Genomic DNA, 14,788 nt, shown 5'->3' with positions numbered 1-14,788 from the left:
TTTTCTTTGATAGTATGATCATCTTCTCTCTTATGGGTTGTCAGTGCTGCTGCTTTGGTTTACAGCCAGCATATGAGAGGAATTTAGCTTACTTGAAAAAGAAGGTCACTGTGAGGTCGAGCTTTTTTTATTATTTCTACGGCTGTTTTAGTTCCATTATACAAGATGTGCCTGTACATATTTTATGCTGCTGAGGTTTTGAAGCCTCATACTATTATTCTATTTCCATCCTGTTAATCTTTCAGCGACATTGTTGTCTGTAATTAATATCGATAAAGCTGTTCAAATTGTGAAGGAAACCCATTTTTCCCCAGAAAGCAGATTCTTAGAACACAACTAAACTTTAAATTATGCAATCTGCAATTCAGAAAACTGTATTTTATTTTTTTGTTTAGTCTGAAGAACAAATCTTTTGTAGGCTCTGAATTATGAATAGCTACACAGAGGTTGACTTACCCTTGAGAAGATGAAAAAAAAAATAGTGAATTGCCTTTTCTGGTTAAGTTGACAAATTAGGAAAGTGAACAGTATTGCTGAGCAAGCATCATATAGACACATCTACATGATAAGGAATTTTGGCTGACCCAGTGTTATTGGAAACTGTATATTTCTTCAAGGTCCAACTTGAATTCTGTGGTATTTTATATACCTCTAAGAATTTTTGCAGGATGTCTCCTGGCAAACAGCTTAGCTAAGGCTAGTTTAGCTCAGATGGTAGCAAGCTGCAAAGCTTTTGAGTTTAATCAACTTCTTGTTTTTCTCCCTAAGGCTTAAAGTGAACATGGGGATAGTCATGTGTTTAAAAATCATTAGCAGCCAGTTAAATATTTTTAAATCAAACCATCAGTGACCATAGTAGCTGCATGTATTGTGAAATAATCCATCCTCAAAGTTCACAAAAGAGACTCTGAAGACATTTTTCAGTTGGCTCAAACAGCTTACAGGATGTGTTGTATGTTTATATCAGAAGGCTGGCAGGATGCTGAGATTCTGCTGCTAGAGAAAAGGAGCTGTGATTTAAGAGCTTGGGTTGAGAACTTTAAAGATGAAATTCTCCACAATTCCTTTAGCTGCCAAGGTCTGTGTAGACTAGTTTTAAAGCTCCTTTACTGCTTGTTTAGAATACGTACATACTTTACTGTGCATAGTCTGGATAAATGTTAAACTTATATGAGAATTTAGAGGCTGTCACTGCTGAGTTTGCCTTCTGGGAATGCTAGTTGCCTGGCTGTCGTGCTGATCCAATGGCTTTAGTTATTTCTGAGTCACTACTAGATACAGGTATGCAGAATTCTGATTCCACTTTTTTATACACATGCTTTTTCCATACCAAAGTATGGAATTCAGACACAGTCAGACATTTTGTAGAAGAAGGAGGAAGGAAGAGAAGGAAGCTAGCTTTGATATCCCCCATATTTCACAAGTACAGGGTTTCCTTTAAAGTCTAACCATTTTGTTTATTTTTGAACAGAGTAGGTAAAAGTTAATATTCCTGTCTGTTTTTTATTTATGTCTGTGACCCCCACAAGAAATCTCTAATTTCCTGTCCCTGTCACACCCCATTTTTTCTTAGAGAATATGTGCAGGTACTGCCCCCTTCTGAGTCACCCCTTGTCTCTGCCCCTACCCACCAGCCTCGGTTCCAGTCCTTACCCACCTCTCAGTACAGCTCCTTTTAGAGAATACAAAACCAGATATAATTTTATGGTTCTAAGTTGTGTGGAATTTGTTAATGTTAACAAGAAAAGCAGTAAAGTAGATCCCCTGAAGCCAACAACAATAGACCCCCTCAACAAAATACCCACAGCAACAATAGATCCACCCCAGCAGCAATAGACCCCTGCAGGCAACAATAAATCTCCCAGCAGGAAGCATCAGTAGACTCTCCAGCAGTAATAGACCCCTTAACAGGATCTATTGTCACTGGCTACTAGAGGGTCTATGGAGCCTAAAGAGTAGCTCCCTCCCAGCAACAAAAGACCCCTCCAACAACAATAGATCCCACCCAGCAACAATGGAACCCTTCCAGCAATAATCGATCCTCTCCAGCAATAATAAATCCTCACCAGTGACAATAGTTTACCCAGCAGCCAGCATCAATAGACCCTCCAGTACACCCCATCACCCCTCGCCATTTCATACATTCCGTGCTGGAGGTACCAAAACTGCATTTCCCTATGTTCCTGCTGAAAAAAGCCATGCCTTTAAGTAATGGGAGTATTTATTTAGTCAATTTAACCATTGTTATAAGTTCTAAACCCTTACAAATCTATTTTTAAAAATATCCAATAGGGACACAAATATATGAGTAAAATCTAGCCCGTCCCATCTCTTATCAAAATGAAAATGTTTTAGCTGGAGTTGGGCTTTAAAGGCTTTTTTTTTCTAAGCAATGTGTTTTCATTATAAAAGGGGCATATAAGGGGCATACTCTTAAAGCAATGAGTGTGACATTCACCAAACATACACTGCAGGTTTACATTCCTGGTGCATGCATTTTACATTATAGCGATTGAGTTACCAGCAGGGAATGTCACATTTACTAATATACCCAGGTTTTCAGATAGGTCATTTGTACAATTCTAACAGACAGATAACTGCTGCTTCTTACTTTTGCACAATTATTTTGAAATCTTCCTTTCGTGGAGCTTGCAGTACCTCCGATGCACCAATAGAACATACCTATAAGATGATACAATTAGAGCAGATATTGTTAGAGGTTTGTGGTTTTAGTAGGCTCAGCTAGTGAAGCAAATTACTTGTCCAGATCTGACACCACTATGATTTGGGTTTGCTTTCTGAAATAATCTGTAAAACATAAGTCAGGTATGAAATCATTCTTTTAGAAAAAAATAAAATAGGTTCTTTTCAGTTTTTCCCAATTTTAATGGCTTCATCTTACTGTGGTATTTAAACCCAAAACCAAAATGTAATACATTGCAGCTTTCCAGTCATTAGATGTGATATCTACATTACTTTTTTTTGTGTTTGGTATTTTTTTCCCTCTGTTTTCACCTGGTGATCTGACAAATAACATACATCCTGTATTAGAGTGTCCTCACTCTGAAAAAGGACCACAGGGGCACCTTTGGACAGCAGCATTTCCAGTCTAAACGAAGAGGATTGTTAGCAGATTTAAATACACTAACACAATTTCAGTTAAACTCCAACTCACACATCTTAATCAGTTACAGAAAACAGTTTTTTTCCCTTTGGAATAAAAGTTTTACATAAATAATAGCTGAACATTGTAAGCACCCCTGCTAATGATAAATGGTTTGTCTCCTCTCTGTAACGGATCCATTCTGCTGGAGAGATTGTTCTTTTTTAAAAAAAAACAAGGCCAGATCACCAGGTGAAAATAGAATGTCTAAAAAACAAAACCAATCTAGCCATCACATCTTACAAAGGGTAAGCTACAATATAATAAATGTTTGCTTTTGAGTTTAATACCACTTTAACTCTTTTAGTGAAATGTCTTCCAACATGTTTTGCATGGTTTTGTCCATATTTCTGTACATTTTTTTTATTAATAACATATATTTGCATATGACAAAATCCAAAACATATTGCACATTTGGCTCTTTTACATAAATAGAAATGTTCATTGAGCCTATTGTAATTGCTGTCATACTATGTCTGTATCGTGAAGTGTATGTTAATCCTAGCAATGAACTAATTTGTTCCCTTTTGGTCTATTAAATAAACCATTGAAAGAGGTATTCCATATATGTTTGCAGATAAGTGCCTGTTGATCCTCATAGAAATCCAGTGAGCTGTGCACACTGCAGTATTATCTCAGTCAGTGTTATCAGCCCTGCCTGGTTCACCTCCATGAGAAATAGAACACCTCCTTCTATTTTATGGGGATGAGGACAGGGCAAAGTGTTTGGAAGTCCTAACACACTGTGGGATTGCTATATTAAAACTGGAGAGTGTAAAATCTAGTGCAGCTCTGCATGTAAACCAATCAGCTTCCAGTTTTTTTTTTCCTCAAAGCTTAAAGTGATATTAAGCTTTGAGAGTGATAGTTTAGTGATAGTTTTGCACAGAGTAGCCCCTCCATCCTGTTGAGTGGCCCCAGAGCAAGTGGCTTGCTATGGGGGCACTCAGGCAGGTTCACTTCCAAGCTGCTGCACTGCATTCACACACGGAGCCACAGCTCTGCCCCGTCCCCTCTCTTTCCTCATTTGCTCCCTGGCTGTGATTCACAGCAGCAGGCTCCCACTCAGCCAATGAGGAAGAGGGTCTCTTGTGCACAGCGCTGGAGGAAGACTTGACTCTGGAGGAAGATCGGCCACATGTAAGTATTGGGGGAGGGGGACGCTGTACAGAGAAAGTTTTTTTGACCTAATGCATTTTTTTTTAAATCATTGAGACGTTAGAACCACTTTAATTAAACAAACTGAAGTTCAAAGCTGATTGGCTACCATGGGTGAAGAGCTGTCATGCAGTGCTTCTGGGATAGATCAGAGCAGTTCTCAATGCCAGCACTGAACAATCAGATTTGCTCTGATCTATTGTGGAAGTACTGCAGAAGGAACAGGGTGAAGAGCAGGGATAAAAAATCCCCAGACATCTGCACCGCCTGCCTGAGCACTGACAGCTCATCACCCGCAGAGGTAAGTACAGTGGGGACCAGGGGTGTGGGAAAGGTGTACAGTGTTAATTTATTCTGAAAAGGTGAACTAACACTTTAATTGTTGTTGGGTTTAATTACACTTCAAATTGGACAGCACTATGCTAGAATAATACAGGCATACCCCACTTTTAAGTACACAATTGGTTTATTTATTAAAGCTGAAAAGTGCAAAATCAGGCTCACTTCTGCATAGAAACCAATGAGCTTCCAGGTTTTATTACCAAAGCTTAATTGAATAAGCTGGGGTTCGAAGCTTGTTGGTTTCTATGCAGAAGTGAGCCTGATTTTGCACTTTCCAGCTTTAGTAAATAAACCCCATTGCGTACTAAAGTGGGGTATGCCTGTATAGCTATGCCACTAAAAAAATATTTAAAAGTAAGTGGTGTTTAGATCTGTAAACAGGATAATAAATTCATTTATTGTGTTATATTTGAAATATGTAACAGCTTAGTTGTTAAATTATAGGGAAAAAAGCATGTATGATTTCTCAGTTTTAGTCCACCAACATCCCACCTAGCAACGCTCTTCTGTGTCTCTCCACCAGGGGGCACCCTTCTACCAGGGAGCGAGCCCACAGTGGACACGGTGTCAGTGCAGCCCATCCCAGTCTACTGGTATTACGTTATGGCAGCAGGAGGCGCTGTTCTGGTACTGGTCTCCGTCGCACTGGCCTTGGTGCTCCACTACCACCGATTCCGCTATGCGGCCAAGAAGAGCGACCCAGCCATCACCTACAAAACCTCACATTATACCAACGGTGCACCACTGGCAGTGGAGCCTACTTTAACTATAAAACTAGAGCAAGATGATCCCGACCACAGCTCGCGATGCTGAGTGCAAGGCGGATGCTGGATCTAGACTTAACAGACTCAAGAACTGTTGGCTCAATTTGCACTTTTTTCCTCCAAACCCTTATGCCCCAATGATACTTTATTCTGAAGACTTTAAGAAATGAACCCATAGACATCTCACCCCTCGTTGACTGTCTCTAAAATCTAATGCTGCATCTTGGAATACATTTGAGAAGAAGGCGAAATGCCTTTACGAACCTGAATGCTCTTCAGTTTGTTTTGTTTTTTTGAAAGACAAGTTTTTTTTTTCCAAGCTTTGTTTATAATTTTTCCCCCAGACGGAAACAAAATTTGCCTGAGAACATGAAGGAAAGTCAGAAGAGTGTAGACATCTATCTATATTCTGTGTGTAAGAGATAGCATGTGTGAGCAGTGGTGAAAACCACAAATTAAACTAGGCAAGCAATGGTAATGTATTACAGCGAGCTCTCATTGCAGTCCTTCATGTAATGAATATAATTCTAGTCCTTCATGGCAGCTAATAAACATAAAGAGACTCTGTCAGAAACCAATATATACCTGTCTTGGAAGGCTCTGATTGAAGCTGCTATTTTTTGAATTACAAAGCCCATACTGATTCCAGGACAGTACCTTAAGCGTAATTCAACCTACTTGCCCTAGGATTATTATGCGGCCCTTATTTCGGGGAATGTCTGCTTCCATCAGTGACTTCTGCTTTTCTGCTTCCTAACAGATGATCTTTAATTTTGTCATTTTCCTGCCTTTCTGGATTTCTAGTTTAAATCTAGATGATCTTAAAACCTCTTGAAAGCTACTTCTGATTTACTGTATTTCAACCCACTTATTGCTGTATTTCTGAAGATTGTTCACCTGCTAATTTAAAAGAAGCCTGTCCTGGAAGAAATATATTGAATGCAATTGATGTCTTCTTTCTGAACATGCTACTTAGATGGCTATCTCTTACTTCAGTACTTTCAGAGTCCCTGATTTTAAACAAGTAAGCCGAGCTGACCTGGCCTGTATACTTTTTTCCAGGTCAGTGGGGCTAATTTACTTAAAAAATAAAGGCAGGTTCACTTTGCAAAGTGTATTTTCACATTCAACAGAGAATGTTCACTTAGCTTAGAGAATAGGGTTATATGTTCAAGCAAGGATCACAATTGGGCATTCAAAGTAATCACGACTTTACCTTAATTACTAAACTATGTACGCATACACTTTGCAAAGTAAAGGTTCACCATGCTAACTGAACCACTTGTACTCTTTTAGTAAATCAATCTTAGTGACTTAGAAAGCCTGTAGGCCAATGGATCAACATAGCAGCCAAACAACTAGCATTTTCTGAAGATAGCAGCTTATGTAATTCTCTCAGCACAGGTTTCTGTAAACGTGGCAAAGGCTGATTGATATATAAGTAATTTTGTGGATTATGCAACCAATGACTGGGAAGAGAATAAGAAAAAAGTAGATGAATTTATTAAATGCTGCCCAAGGGATAAACAGGACATAACATACAGCTATCTGAGCTCTCTAGAATACATTTAGACAGATTTAGTCCATATATGCAATTAATAAACATGATAATATTTTGTACTTTACAAATGCACTTTTTTATTTACATTTTGCAAAATAACATATTAAACGTTAGGCAGTTTATACTCCGAAAATAATTTTGGTCAGACCATTCATAATACACATCAGTGTTGTTGTTGCAAGCCAAAATGGTCAATTCTTTTTTATGGAGCAACACAGGTTGTTTTTATTCACTTGCTAGCACAAGATTAATCTCTTGCCTCCTTATTTGAAACACATTGGGGCATATTTACTAATGGAGAAGAGACTAGTCACCCAATAACGTGAAGTTGTGTTGACTATAATTATCCAATCATGCACAAGCAAAAATCTTTCTTTTTTTTATTGCATGTGATAGGATATTTATAGTATTCACAGTTTCACCTTATATACTACGCTAAGTGATTGTCCATTTTGCAAAGTAAACAAGTGAAAGTCTTTTTCTCCTCAAAGCCAGACATAGATGGTTTGAATCTCAGACGGTTCAGCAGGAACCCGTGGCTGCAGAAAATACATTTTCTCCATCTATGGCCGGTATTAGTAAATCAACCTAATGGATTTCAGTGTGGTATAAGCCATTTGTCAAAAAGTTAGTTTAATTTTGTGCTCCAAATGGTTAAAAAAGTGTTCCCTGTAGCTCAGCCTTTATCACCGAGTGGACCAGGGGCATGTGACAGATCAGTAAAGCACAGTGGGTTGATTTGTAAAAAAAACTAACATATGAAAAATATTTTGGTTGCCTATATAGCCACTGGTTTGCTTTCATGGCCTGGCTCAAATCTATATGGTTGCTAAAAGCTCTGTAAAGTACCATCATTAAAAGATCTCACAAGGTCTGAAATACATATCATTGTATAGAGAGTTCCAATTATTAATGACCAGGTAGAGTCAGAGAAAGAGCGACCTCACACTTGTCCTCACATTCGTATGTGGTGAGATTTCATCTCAATGGCTTCTTCTCCTCCTATACTAAGCTTCTGCTTTATGCCCTCTCAGCCATCTTGTGTTGGCAGTTGTTGCTCAGTCTGTGAATTAACCGGTGTTTTGTTAAAAATCGAAAACCTGTGTATATTATTTTTATGTATTATTTTTGCTGCCTTATCTAGTCATGACTATGTTTTACATGACTCTGATTAATGAGATTCTTGTCACGAAATAGAGTTTTTCAATATACAAGACATGCATCAGTGCAGATGTCACTTTGCAGCAATATATCCATTGAATTAACAAGGCATTAAAGTTACTATACAGAGGCTTGTAACATTCAAAATATCACACTAAGCAAAGGATGACATAACAGTACATATTGGGAAATGGGGCTTTTTATAGCCCAGTAATTCACTTGGCTAACCTACTGCTTGTTATATTTTACCCATACTTGCACACATCAATATTATCAATCATTATATGAGGCTAAATAATACCGAGCTTACACAAAAGATAACCATAGTTAGTCCATGCTATGATCACTAACACTGTAAGTAACTGACAGGTATGTGTTAATAAACTACATCAAGACCTTACCATTAGGCACTGTAGGCAATTGTCTATAGATGGCAGAGACATAGCAGTGGCTTTTCCTGCAAAAGTATTGGTCATACTTTTTCCATGTCATTAATAAGAAAAGTGAAAAGGCTAAATTAAACATTATCACAAAACTCTAAGCCAGTGTAACAGCAGGAAAAATGTTCTATTCAAAAGAGTTGATCTTAGTAGAAAGAGATTACTTACAGTGTTAAAAATTGTGTGCTCATAGGCTCCAGTGGTGTAAAGCCGGTCATGATCATTACTACAGATTCAGAAAATAATAGGTGCTATTCTTTACAGCATTCATTTTCTTTTTTCACTGATGGTAAGAATTTCACAATGTATATATTTTCTGTATTTTACCATCAGTAAAAAAAGAATATGAAATGAAAAAAATTAAGTGGAGCTTTGCTTGACTGTGGTGAGAGTTCTTGAAATCCTTGTGGATGGGTTTCATCAATGTAGTGCCAGATATGCTTACCTTACATATCTAAAATAAAAAATGAACTTCAGTCACATGTGCCAAAATTAAAAGTAAGCAGCTACAAAAACTGTAGTTGCTGACTTTTCATAGAGACTTGTCCAAGCATCCAGTACCATATTCACATGGACTGACTCTTTTCCTCTTTTCCAGTCTTTTGGTCCCTGATGTTGGCATTCTAGCTGTGGGCAGCCAGCTGTGACTGTTTGCAAGGTTCACAGCTGGCTGCCCACTGCACATGCGTGAACCACTCTGTCTTTGTGAATGGTCCCGCTGCGTTCTTGGACCTGTGATGTATTCCAGAAGGTTGCGGGCAGGGAGGGGGTGGAGAACAACTTCCACTCAGATTGCCTAGTCGGTCCGAGTGGAAGAGGCAGTAGGTACCTGTCAAAACTAGATATCCGCTCCCTCAAAAAAAAAAAAAATACAAATGTGGCAGAGGTGTGGGGAAGGAGGAGAAAGAATGGGTGAAGTTCTGCTTTAAGACCATAACTAAATAGACCTGATACTATAAAATTACACTGCCATTACAACTTAATTAGTGGTCTTCAGCCTCTTCCGTTTCACCAGCTTCCAGAAATCTTGATAAATAAAAATCTTTAAGTTTTGGATACCCGGCACTGGAAAAAAATAGCAGCTGGTCACAGAAAGATGAACTTTTGATAAAAAGGAAATCCCTGAAGGAACCATTTAGGTCAAAAGATTGCAATAGGATAAATATCTTATATCACAATATAGGGACCCTGAAATGAAAGCAGTAGTAAACAGCTGGGCCTTTTTTTTCTTTCTACCCTGAAAGGTAATGTCATAATCGGCTGGTATGCATTGCATTCTAGCCCATTATGTTAAAATTGCCTTAAAAGTAAGCCCTCCAGTGCTGCGCTGTCACTGCTGCAGGCACTCCCATCTTCACCCTGTCTTCCTTCTGGATTCATGGACTCCAGCTGTGTGACTGGCAGGAGCCTCAACGGCGCCACTCCCACGCAGGACTCTGAAGGAACTGCACAGGTGGCCATTCTTTCAGAGCGCATGCGCCAGTGCTGTCACCAACTGCATGTACAGTAAAAATCTCCTAAACCGTGCACGTTTAGGAGATATTTACACTACCTATAAGTAAGCCTTATTATAGGCTTACCTATAGGTAAAAGACAAAGATGGGAGTTTATTCCCACTTTAATTTTAATACATCACAATTGAGCCATAATTCAGGCTATTTACAGATATTCTCATACATTTGCAGACATTTTGAGATATTCCAAATTTCTTATACCAGCCGCTGAACTTTGTTAAGACAGCATGCTAATTGAAATTTAGTAGTGCACACAGGAAGCCAGTGGTAGGAGCAGAATACCACCCCTGATATGTTCATGTGAATTACGGTATTTCCTTTTGCCCATGCCATGCTACAGAATACTCTCTGTTTACCTTGTTTATGTTTACCTGAGCCAAAAATCTCCTCATTGTACTAACTTATAGCCTCAATTCTGATTAATATATAAAGCATATGCATTGGGAAATTATTGATTACCTAATACTTTTTCTGGTCCAAATTAACACAATACAATAAGAAGTAGACAAACAGACAAATGCACTGGTGCTAATTATATTTCTTTTTAACACAATGTACATAACAGTTGTGGCTCACACATTTGACGTTTCAGTGTTAGTGGAGCTTAAGAACAATCAGTTTTACATATTTTTTAGGTAGCAAATGGGTGGCCTTATATGCTAAAGTGACATAGAATTGTATATTTTTTTGTATCCATGCTGTTATTTGGGTGTTTGAATGTATTTCTCACAGAAATGCTAGTATACAGTACACTGCTGTGTATAATTTTGAGCCGTTTTGTATTAGAATGGTTTTGTCCATATGGCATTACTTCTGATTTATTTTTTTTCTTCTGTGCCGTAATCTGCACATGCGTATGTGCCTAGAAGTTGTTATAGTTTGTACTATCAGAAAGTGTACTGCAAAGCAATTGAGGCAGTGATCTAGGAAAACTATAAAAAGGATTTGTCTGATTTATGCTGGCCAAACATAGGTGGACCTTCATATAGTTTGTTAGAAGTTCTAATACATTTTTATTCTTAAAAATGGTCTGAAACTACAAACTAAGTTGGAAGGACAACATTACTCTCTTAAAGTCACGTGTGGACTTTCCTAAATAGGGGCTTCATGCATTGTCCCTTGCAGACCTTAATTGTCATAGTAGAATCTCTGCAGCTTCAGCTCTCACCTGTGGAGTCCAAGGCTGTGTAATGTGCAGCTGGAATATTGTATTTAGCTTATCATAGGTGCACTGGATGGGTCTAGCAAGGGCTTGGCATAGAAAGCAGTCCACCTGCAGAAAATGGTTGCACCGCCAAGTCCACATACCACCCAGGAAGCCCTCATACTGAGCAAATACCCTATTTAATAGGGGAACCTTTATTTTAATCTTTTGCTATTAATTATATGTAAAGATTATTGTAAGCAACACAATGATCTTTAGCCCATGTATGGTCAGTATAATTACTCCCCACCTTTTCTATAGAGTTATTTCAATTGAACTTATTGCATATCTGTTTTAAGGCAACCTCACGTATGCTGTTTGTAACCCATCATGTATGTTGTTTTGTTTGTGAATATTTTTTTTTTTTCCCTACAAAGCAAATATGCTGCTTCCTATCTATACATGGAAGCACACTGTTTAATAAGTACATAATGTAGATATAAATTATTCTTCAGGGTTCTCTGTTTTCACATTGCATTTTTGTGGTTTGCTTAGTCCACTATCATGCCAATTTGCTGCACAAAACATTATAAGGCCTTTTAAAAAATGGTTCATGAAAAAAAAAATGTCTTCTTTATGAAACTGGATTTTTGTACGTAGACTTTTCATACAGCTCAATCACAGGAGGAAATTTATACCAAGTCTTTTAAAAATCACATCAGTCTTATAACATAAGAGTGTCAGACAGCACCCCTCTGTCCATTGCACCGTAATTGGTAATTACACTGTTACTTTTCTCTCGTCTGTTTAATCTAACAGCAGTATCTGAGGCTTACCATCTGTTACCACATGCTTAGAACAAAAGTTCTATTATTGTAAATAGCATTTACTGTTTGACTCTGAAAATTCAAAGGAAAAATAGTACATATATAAAAAAAGAAATAGCTCTTGCATGTGATAAAAAAAAAGAAAATCCAAGGCACCTTTTGGCCCCCAGTTTTCTATCTTTTGGAATTTGTTCCTCATTAATCTGTTTTTCTTCCTTAAGCCAACACACACACATCTAGGCTACCACTTTAGATACAAATATTGCAGCTGGAAGTGTTAAAAAAAACACAGTACAAAAGTCTGTTATATGTATATTTTCTTTTTTTTTTCCTTTTTTGATCAATGTAAAAGATTTTATTTTCTGTCTGTTCTGTCCTGTTGATGTCTGGGGTTGCTTTAAAAAATGTTTAATACATAGATATTGACAATGAGAATACAAAAGACACAGTTTGATCTTTGTATTCCATTCAGTGCAGGGTTTTTTTATGTTTTTCGCTTGTCTCAATAGAAAAAAAAAATGATTGCTATTGTTACATTTTAACATTCTGGGAAGATGTTTTTTACTGAAGGAGTAATCACTTTAAAATGAAGGTGCATGTTAAATTATATTTGTGTACACAGAGAAAATTTATATATGATCTATTAACACACACAACCTCAGATGACTGTTGCTGTTGCCTTTGTCTATATTACCAAATCCTATTCCTTATGAAGCCATGATGTGGGGGTGGTCTTAGGTGCACCTGTCACCTATACCTATGTAGTGGGAATACCACAGCATACAATTTTTTCAGCATGCAACTTTATTAATATCAAGTGACATGTAGGTTCAACTTTGTTAGTTCAGCTTACAGGTGACATACTCTATATGTATAGTTGGCATGTGTACCTTATAATTCACTACCATAGGATCATCACTGTTTCTGCCTTTGATTTTATCATTGCTCTTTCACATAGAAGAGCTTTGATTTTTGTTTTGTTTTTCAAATTCATTTTAAAGTGATTATATATACTCTCCTTAAAGATATAAGCCTTTAAAAATAAAGCTCTTTCTTAGGTTTTTGATATTTTACTTATTTGCAAAGATTTGAGCATGGAGAATGCTGCCCTTTATTGATACTTTGTATAATGTTATTTTCTCTGAAAACATTGGATTAGTCACTATTGTTAAAAATGATATCCAGCCATTTTCTCCTTATTACGCTGCATCTCTTGCTTTGTCCTCTGCCTGTGAATGAACGAAAAAAAAAAAAATTATAGAAATTTGAAACTTATTTGATCATGTGCTGTGTGGAATGTAATTAAAGGATGGTATTTTTGTACAAAAATCTGTTTGTCTTTACTTACTTTTGGAAATGTTGTAGATAAATGATGCAGGCTCCCAAACACTTAACCAAATTTACAGTTTTGTTCCTCCATCATCTACTATTTCATAGAGTGTCGTCTTTTTGCTGCCTTTTCCAAAGTTTCAATCACTCTGTCACCTGAGACAACAATGGTTGCTCTTACAGGATTTTAGTAAAGTGCTAAATTGCCCTGAATGTGTTTATAATGAAGATTGTCTCTCTGGAGTAATCTGCAAAATGGAACATCATTTTCCATTTCCCCAAGGAAAAAATATAAGCAACACAGTTGCACACTGGTGTGACTAAGCAGCATTGCACAATTAGATCAGGTCGATTTCATACAAAAATTGATTATAATACAAGAAGTGAATATAATAAAGACAGGATCACAGCCAAATGTAGATGATTAAGGTTGGTTAGATCAGAAAATGATGGTATGTTTGTTGGTGCTGTACATCCATTGCAGACATCACTGACTAACCAATAACAGGGGAAGAAAAAATCACTAAACTTGAACCAACCCTCATCTGATACAACATTGTAAAAGTAGAAGTGACGTGAATGTGTTAATTGTTCCATAGTCAGAACTCCCAAACCATCATTCCATTTCTTTAATGCAATGTTAAATTTGTGCTGTGTGTTATATATTGGAGAACAGGGAATGATATGGTAAAATCAATATCGCTTTACAAGTACACTCTTCATTTTAGGAATATATATACATATATATATATATATATATATATATATATATATATATATATATATATATATATATATATATATATATTTGAAATTTATCAGCTCTTTGGCAGTTAGGAACAGTTAGATCCCTTGTCAGCTTGATAGTTTTTCTGTCCATGGCCCTACTACAGAGATTTGCCTCTTCTATTCGTCCAGGCGGCTATTGTAACCAGCACAGAAAGTGATGAGAAATCCAAACTTTACTTGTCCCCTGATTAGAACATGAGGGTAAACCCTAGAATGGGGACACCTGTAGCAATGACAACTATCAAAAGGGGGTTTGCCTATTTTGTTTAAAAAATTTCTTTCACTTCTTGTTCCATCTTTAGAACATAAAGTGGACGGCGATATGCCCAGCGGGTTGCAGTGTTCAAAAAACAGCCAAAAAAAATCCCTACAGGGGTTTTATGTAATCCCAAGATGATTTGTTTCAGCCAAGTTAACTTGTATTCACTTAAAACAATGAGTATAAGAAATTAGAATTTCCCTTACCTATGATTGGTTGACTCATTCCAGTGAACTGCATCTGTATTAAATATGACATAGGGTCTCTTATTGGGGTAATGGAAAACCTGCTGGGATTTGGAATATTTAATAACATTCTCAACATATCGGTTTATCAC

At 37.2% G+C, this 14,788-nt stretch overlaps 1 protein-coding gene across 3 annotated transcripts in view; it reads left to right on the top strand.

The window, feature by feature from the left end:
- The window catches only part of NRP2 (neuropilin 2), a 183,919-nt gene that overhangs the window by 160,843 nt on the left and 8,288 nt on the right, over nt 1-14,788 (top strand). Inside the window, exon 16 of one of the 3 annotated variants that reach the window (XM_077448524.1) lies at nt 5,187-13,403. The exons of the other annotated variants lie outside the window; for them this stretch is intronic. Coding sequence (XP_077304650.1) covers nt 5,187-5,476 — 290 coding nt within the window. The 3' untranslated portion in view covers nt 5,477-13,403. Of the gene's footprint in view, nt 1-5,186; nt 13,404-14,788 lie in introns of those variants that run through there. 3 annotated transcript variants of the gene reach the window in all.

The sequence above is a fragment of the Lithobates pipiens genome, unplaced genomic scaffold (assembly GCF_037356315.1).
Source record: "Lithobates pipiens isolate NorthernLeopardFrog02 unplaced genomic scaffold, aLitPip1_a1.2 Scaffold_22, whole genome shotgun sequence".
Lineage (NCBI taxonomy): Eukaryota > Metazoa > Chordata > Amphibia > Anura > Ranidae > Lithobates > Lithobates pipiens.
This window is presented reverse-complemented; position numbering and strand designations above follow the sequence as displayed.